General features: G+C 45.8%; 1 protein-coding gene across 2 annotated transcripts in view; it reads left to right on the top strand.

The window, feature by feature from the left end:
- Positions 1 to 9511, top strand: part of IFT140 (intraflagellar transport 140) — a 78656-nt gene that overhangs the window by 65390 nt on the left and 3755 nt on the right. For both annotated transcript variants that reach the window (XM_042864357.1, XM_042864358.1), the window contains exons 19-23: positions 4802 to 4979; positions 7430 to 7620; positions 8640 to 8735; positions 9100 to 9232; positions 9324 to 9467. In XM_042864357.1, coding sequence (XP_042720291.1) covers positions 4802 to 4979; positions 7430 to 7620; positions 8640 to 8735; positions 9100 to 9232; positions 9324 to 9467 — 742 coding nt within the window. The remainder of the gene's footprint in view (positions 1 to 4801; positions 4980 to 7429; positions 7621 to 8639; positions 8736 to 9099; positions 9233 to 9323; positions 9468 to 9511) is intronic.

Raw genomic sequence — 9511 nt, 5'->3', positions numbered from 1 at the left:
GAATAGAATAGAATAGAATAGAATAGAATAGAATAGAATAGAATAGATTCTAGGGCAAAGCAGAACAGAGGTTCTGGCTGCATTTTGGTTGCTGGAGGTCCTCTGGGTTTTCTGCAGGAGTTATGGGAAGATGAACACTGGCCCTGGCTGCCATCAGTGTGAGCTCAGTCTGCTGCACCGTCCTGCTGTGGTGTTGGCACGACATGATCCGTGCTGCTTCCCAGCCTCCACTTGGTTGTGTGCTCTGTGGTGCTCAGCAGCTGTGTGCGTTTTGCCTCTGTTGGGGAGTCAGACCACCTGCCTTTTGCATGAGTTTGTTTTTACATTTCTGGTGATGTCACTCTGATACCTTTCTGGTTTTTAAATAAGATGCAATAGATAAATTAATAGTTAAAATAATAAATGCAAGCATCAATATGTGAATATATATTGAACTTTTATCTGCTCATGAAAATGATCTTTGGAAAGGAACAGCATGTAACTGAGTTTGAAACCCTTGATCCCATATCAGAAGTAGGCTGCAGTGCTGGAGGCTGGTGAGAGGCCAACGATTGGTCACTCAGAGCAGGAGCAGGAACTGAACTGCAGGAATGCATGTATGTATGTTTATGTATTCATTCAAGGCCAGGCTGGATGCGGCTCTGGGCAGCCTGGTCTGGTGGTTGGCGACCCTGATCATAGCAGGGGGCTGAAAATAGATGAGCATTGTGCTCCCTTTCAACCCAGGCCATGTATGGTTCTATGATGATTCTATGATAATACATGTATATACCTTTATCAGAGCAGAGTCCTTTGTGAGGGACACATCCATAGGAAATAACCAGCTTCTGCATTTGGACCAAAGGAGAAGATTTAGCTGTGGATTCTCCACCCGTCTGATAACTGAGCTGTCCTTAGCTCCAGTGAGAGAATGGGAACTCCTCTGAATGATTTGGGTGAAACATTCCTTCAAGCATTTCTAGAAGGCAGTGGGAGGGAACAGTTGGAGAGGCGGTGTTTTCCTGTTGCAGGTACTCAGCATGCTGGTGAAGTGAACTGCTCTCAGTGCCTTGCTTGCTTTGGATGAATGCACGCAAGCACTGCCCAGCTGTGAACACTTATAAATTCAGTGTGCTCTGTGCAGTCTGTAACGCGTGCTCACCATCTCCTGCCCAGCTGGGTCTGTACAGAAGGTGCCTGGGCCCCTCTGACTGTCTGGAGGGGATTGTCACCCTAGGGTAACAAAATCAAACCAAACCCAGAGCACATCACCGGGAAATGTTTCTTCCTCTGTTTCTGTTCCACCCAGTTGGTAGCTGGCTGCTGGGGCCAGTCAGCTTAGTTCTGTATATGGGTTGCAGTGGAGGAGGAGCAAATGGAATGGCTGAGCTCCAGCTTTTCAGAGTGGAGATACATTGTGGTCTATGGCGTATGGATGGCACAGGTGCCAGGGGTGACACGCTGACAGTTTGTGTGTGGGACAGGAGCTCTCAGAGAGGAATCCCGTGGGCAACAGCAGCCCCCACTGAGTTTTCACGTTGTCAGGAGCCACAGCCATTCACAAAAGCGTAATGCTGCCAATAGATGCCAGGTAACAGCAGGAAATGGTTGCCCATTGTATGCAGTGAGACCGTGCCTCAAATACTGGGTTCAGTTTTGGTCCCCTCAGTACAAGAAAGGTATTGAATTGCTCAGGTTTGTACAGAAAGGAGCAATGAAGCTGGTGAAGGGACTGGAAAGGAAGGCCTATGAGGTGTGCCTGAGGGAAGTGGGGTCTCATTGCTCCCTACACCTACGAGAGGCTGCAGTGAGGAGGTGTTGGTCTCTTTTCTTAGGTGGCAAGGATGCAAGTCAACATCTTCAAGTGACATAAGGGGAGATTTAGATTGAATATCAAGAAGGATTTCTTCTCAGAGAGGGTGGCCAAGCATTGGAAGCCCAGGGAGGAGGTGGAGTCACCATCCCTGCAGGTATTGGAGCAATATGGATGTAGCACTGAGGGATGTGGTTTGGTGACAGGATTTGCTAAGGTAGGTTGGTGGTTGGGCTTGGTAATCTTGAAGGACTTTTCCATCCTAGATGATTCTGCACATGTCCATCCTGGGTCTTTTCCATCCTAGATGATTCTTTCAAGTCTCGTTGTGTTTCTCTGCACACCAGTATTTTTAACTTTGTACAAAATATACAATTTAGTTTATTTTCTTTCAGAAGTTTCCACTCACTGTAGGCTAAATGCAATTCGTACCTTGTCTCTGTTCAAGTCCATGAACTCTCATCTTCTTGCATCCAGGGAACTGCAAGCTCTCAGGGTTCTTAAAGATTTTGATCTCCTTTCAGAAATGCACTGCTTGTTTGGCACAGCAGTGCACAAGCCTGTGTTCCTTCAGCTGTTGGCAGCTTCTTCTGGTGTGTTACAGTGTTTGGGAAATAGAGGCCTTTTCCCTGTGTGTCGTGAAGTGCAGCCATTCATACATGCATGCTACATTTGACATCTTGTGCTAGTGATAGAAATGTCTGTCTTCATTGATCAAAGCCAGGTGACAATATCTAATATGACCTCAATGTCCTTTAAAGGTGTCTTTCCTGCTGTCCCCCGTTCTGGGTATAAGCAGTGGCTGGCTTAAAAGAAAAAAACAACTAAGACTTTACGAGAATGAGAATGGCTGCATCTTCTGCTGGTAGAAATCAGCATTTCTGTGTTGGACAGAAGTGCATCGTAGGCTTACGCTCAGAAGGATGGAGCATGGAATTTCCAGTTCTGATGTTCCATGTTCCTTTTGGCATTTCTTCCTGGAAGGGACTCAGATACGTCGGCACAGAGCTGAGGAGGCTGTGTTTGAACCACGGTCAGCGTGGACAAGCAGATACAAGGAATTCAGTAATATTTTCAGAGACAGCTTTTTGCTTTAAGAAGCAGAACTTCTGAACACATGAAATTCACCCCTCATTTATTACTTCTGATCCTACTTTATTCCCTCCGTACACTTTGGCATTTATGAAGTGTAGGTCTCACATTTCTATTAATCACCACCTGAGAATTTTGCACGGGTTGTAGTTGCAAATAAAAATATAATCTGATTTTAAAGTAAATCAGGAAAAACATTTTTTTCCTCCTTCACTGACTGAATGTGCTTGACAGCACGTTGCGTCTCATCTCCTTTGCTGCTTCCCGGTTAGTCAGTTTCCCCTGTTTGTGCAGGTCTTTCCCACAGCCACTAGGAAGAGAAAAACATTTTAATCATAGGAAAACATGATTGTCAGCCCCCCCACCCCCAAACTGGAAGGGGATTTGTTTGCAGGTGCAGGACCTGAAGTGTCATTCAACTCTTCCAAAAAAAAAAAAAAGAAGAAAACTTTTTTTTCCTGCTTTCATCATCCTTGTACTTAATTTGTGTCATGGTGGTGCCTGAGAGCCACATGGATCTCTGCTGGGCCCTATTTTGAATGCAAATGTTTTGTTAATCAAACATGCTGCCTTCTACTCTGAAGAGCCTCAGATGTAAAGAGGCTCTGTGCAAATCTTTGCTTGCTCCTGTGAAGCTGCATGGCCCTGACCGTACTGCACGGGAGCCTGGAGCTGGGATGGTAGTAATGCTGCCAGCAATGACAGATGTGTTAGCAGTGTTAAGGGTAAACTCTCAACCTTGAGGTGTTCCCATTCTGAGCATCGCACGGCTTTTCTTTGTGCCACTTTTTGTGCACTTTGATCAGAATGCAATGGTTTGGTCAGTTATTTCTCAGACAACATTCCTTGCTGGTGAGTATGGCTGGTGGGCTGCCAATGGCTGATCCATCTTTGAACTACGCAGGACAGAAGCAGCATGTTTCTGCTGTAAGTTTTTGTATCTGTATGTTAAAATGTTCCCGTTTTTTTTTTTCTTTATAAATTTCTTTCTGAACAGTGATATGGGAGCATTATGCATATGGAGACACTAAGATTGGAAAAGACCTCTAAAATCACCAAGTCCAACCATCAATCCATCCCACTGTGCCTGCTGACCACGGCCCTCAGTGCCACATCTCCGTGGTTCTTGAACATCTCCAGGGATGGTAACTCCACCACCACCCTGGGCAGCCTGTTCCAATGCCTGAGCATTCTCAGGCATTGCTGAGAATGAGCAATTCAGCATTCTCTTCTTTCAGAGAAGTTTTTCCTGATACTCAAACTGTAGCCTGTCCAGGTTGGAATGTGGGACCTTCCTACCCTCAGGCAGGTCAATGCTTCCCCCAGCTTGGTGTCATTTGCAAACTTACTGAGGGTGCACCCAATGCCCTCATCAGATCATCAGTAAAGGCATCAAACAGGACAGGTCCCAGTGCCAACACGTGGGGACCAGCACTTATGACCAGTCGCCAGCTGGGTGTAACTCCATTCACCTCCACTCTCTGGGCCTGCCCATCCAACCAGTTCTTTACCCAGCAAAGAGTGCACCTATCCAAGTCATGGGCTGCAGCTTCTCCAGGAGAATAGAGTCAGAAGATACATATGTTGCTGCTACAGTAAAAGCAAAAGAGATGGGTGCACAATAAATGTTTATATGTGTGCAAATATGACTGCTTTTGCTTAGATATTGGTACAGATCCGATGCCACAATACTTCCTTAAAGCCGTGCACCTTCAGCTCCATTACTACCTTTTACGTCTGAGAACTATTTCTATTCCTCTTAAATCTTCGTGGAACAACCAGAGTCTGTTCATGTCCAATACGTGTGGAACATGCTAATGCATTGGCCTTTCTTGCTCCTTGCCTCTTACCTGCTCAATACACACTCCATGATGGTGATACCATAACAGCTCTCCCCTTCTTTCTGTTTTATCGCAGTGAGGCTGTCTGGGAGAACATGGCTCGCATGTGTGTGAAGACTCAGAGGCTTGATGTTGCCAAAATTTGCCTTGGAAACATGGGTCATGCAAGAGGAGCCAAAGCATTAAGGGAAGCAGAGCGGGAACCTGAGCAGGAAGCCAGAGTTGCTGTGCTGGCAGTTCAGCTGGGCATGCTGGTAAGCCTGTCAATCATATGCATCCTGCAATGTCCACTCTGTTTACTAGGGAACAGAGTGAAAACGTGACCATTTGAGAAATCTGAGAGAGATGCCAAAACTTTGGAGGCGAGTAATATCTATAACCATATTTCCATTAACCATATTACAAGGAGTAAGGAACAATAGTTCTTGCCATTACTTCCTTGAAGCTGTGTTTTTATCCTAAAGAAGTAGGCATCCCCTCCAGTGTTACACAACCCAGTGATGCACAGCTACTGTGCCACATTGCATGGAGTCTTTCTCTGCTATCTGTGGGAATTCTATAGGCTCATCGGTCCCATGAGCTGTTTTCGTGGTTCTTGAAAGTTAGATGAGAATGAGTACAGCAGAATCCAGTGTCAGAAAATAAGAGTGCCAAGAGCCATAGCAGTATAAGTTTATGGCAAATCAATTTGTCTGTTTTCAGGATATATCATGGCAGTAGAACTGCCGAGTGGAGGAAGCATCTTTTAAGGATGAAACGTTGTAAGCTCTGTCTTGCATTTTTCTTGGGCCATAATTCTTCCAGACTTAATAATTCTAGGTTTGACTGGATTAAAAAAAAAAAAAAAGATGTACTTTAAAATATTCTAGCTAAAATATTTCAGCCAATGTATTTTAAGGTCCAGCATGATAAATGCAAGTTTCGTTTTGAAGTGTTTGTTTGTAGAATTCCAGTCTGGAGCTGTGTTTCAAGTTGCTGCCCCAGTGCTGGGGTCTGGCTGCAGAGTTGGAAAGCTCTGGCCAGTCAGACTGGCTGCTTGTCTTGTCCCAGGGTCATCTGCTGTCCAGTTGCCCAGGTCTCCATGCCTGCTCCTGCTGTGCTGGCAGTGATGTGCCAAGTTCCAGCACTGAGCAGTTGGGCTGTTCTGCTGTCTCCCTACAGCTCGATGCAGTGGAAGAGTGTCCTTCGTGTCTGGAGCCTGAGCTGGCAGCCAGCGCACACCAAAGTGTCTCTGCTACTCAGCTTCCTTATAGTCTGAATTTTCTGCCCTTGATCATTGTGCTTTACCAATACAGCTGAGATCTGAAATGGAGCCTAGGCTGATTATCACACGGATTGAAAACTGACTGGAGCACCGCCAAGGTCCGTGGATGAGGAGAGCGTGTGTCCTTCTCAGCCTCCACCTCATGTCTTCATCAGTGATCTGTTAGAAAAACACAAGCGAGGTCTTTAGTTCTTAGTCCCAGGCAAATCAGTAAGAGGGACAGAAATAGTGACACACCCCACAGTTCACAGGACATCACCAATTAGACACGAAATGCTGTGACAGCAGAAAATCTGCAGGGGCCTCTGTGGAGACACTGCATCCCGGGGCTGCGGTGGCTTTCATCTGTGTGGTTGTTGCAGCTGCAGCTGGAACGTTGCCTTCCACCTCTTCTCATTACCAGAAAAAAAATGTTGATGAACTGGAAGTTCAGAGAAAATCAGGGCAAACCGTTCAGCTCTTGGAAAGATTTTCAAGACTGGAAGGGCTAGAATTCAGCAATCTGCAGCCATTTTAAGAGTCTAAATGCTAGAGAGGTAGTTGAACTATCCTTAATTAAATAGAGGAAAAAAGGACCTTTTGAACTAGATGTTTGGAAAAGCTTCCTGGCAGAGAAAGCTGTGAGGCTGAAAAGTGTTCATACTCCAGGATATTGGCATCTGGAGAGGTGGAGGGAAGCTGGAGCAAGGCAAATGCTGCTCTGCTGGTTTATTCGCTCATAGAGTAGCATCACAGTGCCAACAACTTCCATCTTGACTTTCTATGCTTTTAGAATTTGAAACAATAAGAGACAGAAACTATTTTTCTATCCTGGACAGATAATCTCAATTTACTAAATATAGTGTTCAGCTGAACAGCAGTTGGGTGGGGCAGGAAGGGGCTTCTTCCACAGGAGAGCCTCTCAAAAATAATAGTTCCAAATTTGCTTACCCTTGCGTCAGTACAGGCAAAATCCTCCTGATCTGCTTCTGTCTGACATGAATAGTGCTCATGGCCAGGACTGGCTCTCAGTCATCCAAGTAAGAGTTCCTACCTCTGAGACCTGCTCCGAGGTCCCTCTGACCTTCTGCACGTCACTCCTAGGCAGTGTGGCCATTCACTGCAGCTTATCTCCCCTTTCTGAAGTGATTCACGCTCCTGGTGACAGCGTTTCATTGTTGATGGCTTGCTCGTGTCAGCCCCCAGTTGATACTGTACAGTAAGTGCCAGGATCTGAATGCTTTCCTTATTTTCACATAAACATCCTGTTTCCCAGTAATGTGCTATTCCAGGCTAAGTATATTAATTGGTTAGCCCTCCTGACTGAATTATTGTTGCATTAATTGCATCGCTTGCATAACTAAAATACTCATAAGTGCAGTGCCTGCTGTGACCTTCTGCTTCGATGGACGCCCATAAGACACGTGGAGCTAACGAGCTGCTTGTATCCTCTCCCTTCAGGAGGACGCAGAGCAGCTGTACAAGGCTTGCAAACGCTACGACCTTCTGAACAAGTTCTATCAGGCCACAAACCAGTGGCAGAAAGCCATTGAAACAGCTGAAGCTCACGACCGGGTTCACCTCCGCACCACTTACTACAGCTATGCTAAGCACCTGGAGGCAGTCGGAGAGCACGCTCTTGCACTCAGCCAGTAAGCATCAGCCTATGGCCGAATTGTGTTTGGGGGATGTGGAGCCTTTTTCTTCTGTGAAGACTAGAAGTGGGATAGAGAGGATGCCTGGCGATGAGGGCTAGCAATTAATTCTTATTTTTGGTCTCTTTTTATCTCAGCAGTGTTGCAGTCAACCTGCCTGCACTGTCCTGGGGAAATAAAGCTTATTGTCAGGAAGCCTTGTCTTGTCAGGGGCTGATAGCTGAATGCCAGTAATAACCCAGTCCTGTGCTTGTCTCTGGAAGGTCACAGCTACTCTCCTACCTTTTCCAACCGTTTGCTTTTGAGAGTCTCAGTCACAAATTGTATGGCACAATTTGGATTGATTTGGGTGTTTCTGGTGCCCAGTCCTCTGCTGTGGCTGGTGAGTCCCTGGAGAAGTTTGTGGAGGAAAATCTCTGTGGAGATTTTCATGTGTTGTATTTGTTTGAAGTCCTGTTTTTATATGACTTTCACCGTGGGAAATCTCACTGGAATGACAATATTGGAAAGTTCTGCCCATTCAGCAGCAAAGTAGAGCTGCAGTGTGATCGGACAGACCCATAAGGTGGTCCAGGTGGGCAGGAAGACAGGGACAGACTGCAGCAGTAGATGGGTGGCATTAATGCAGTCATCTCCCAGCAGTGCGAAAGAGGCAGAAATTGCAGTTTGGTGGCAGAAGTACTAAGCAAGAGGAGCCCAGGGCATTTTCTGCCTTTTCAGCCAGTTGCACAGGGGTATAGTTAATGTTTTGAGAGCTTTCCTGGATCATTCCTCGGAGTATCACTGGTACTTTTGAAGTGTTTACAACTCTATGATCTCATTGCCTCTGTGGTCTTAAGAGTTTTTGGTAGTTCTGGCTGATTGCTAATAATCTTAGAGGAAACACATGGAGCACTGTTATCGAGGTTGCCACTTGGTAGCTCTCAAAAAACACAAACCATGAAGTGGATTTTTTAGACAAGGAAGTGAGATTTCAGTCAGTCATTTCACATCTGATATGTTCTTTTTGCCCACAGCTACGAGAAGTCAGACACACACAGGTTCGAGGTGCCCCGAATGCTCTCTGAAGACCTGCAGGCACTGGAGAACTACGTCAACAAGATGAAAGACAAGTCAGTGCTGTGCTCATTCCTTCTCCTGAGTAGGACTTTTGGGTCTGAAATGCAGTCTGTAAGGAGAGCAGGGAAGAAGTAGGGATCCTCTCCTCTGTGAGTTCAACATCTGCTTAATGCGTTTTGATCCTCCCTTGGCTTTTCAGGATCATGGCACATTTCACTCAAAACTGCCACACTGGATGTTTAGGTTGAGCTCCCTCATAGTGCAGATCTTTGATTATCACCCTTGTGTTTAGGTAAAACCTATCTGCATTCCAAGAAAATAAATCTGGTCTTGAGTTCAAGATCTCCAGGGCTGAGAAATGCATTCTCTGGCAATTCTGGTCACTGCAGTTAATACTTATCAATGTTGCTTTTCTAGGAGCCTGTGGAAATGGTGGGCACAGTACCTGGAGAGCCAATCAGATTTGGAATCTGCATTAAAATACTACGCACTGGCTCAGGATTATTTTTCCCTAGTCCGTGTCCACTGCTTTCAGGGCAACATTCAGAAGGTAAAGCAGCCTGCTGCAATTTGTTCCCGGAGAATTCTCATTCCTAGGATGAGTATGGTCACAGCATAAAGATATGTGATTTCCTTTCCAGGCTGCTGAAATAGCAAATGAAACAGGAAATTGGGCGGCTTCATACCACTTGGCCCGCCAGTATGAGAGCCAGGATGAAATCAAGCAGGCTGTGCACTTCTACACCAGGGCCCAGGCATTTAACAATGCCATTCGCCTGTGTAAGGTATGGAAAGACACACACTGTTATGTCCAAATCTGAAGTAGGAT

Source organism: Lagopus leucura, unplaced genomic scaffold, assembly GCF_019238085.1.
Source record: "Lagopus leucura isolate 7727_CA_CO unplaced genomic scaffold, USGS_WTPT01 Super-Scaffold_760, whole genome shotgun sequence".
NCBI classification, from domain to species: domain Eukaryota; kingdom Metazoa; phylum Chordata; class Aves; order Galliformes; family Phasianidae; genus Lagopus; species Lagopus leucura.
This window is presented reverse-complemented; position numbering and strand designations above follow the sequence as displayed.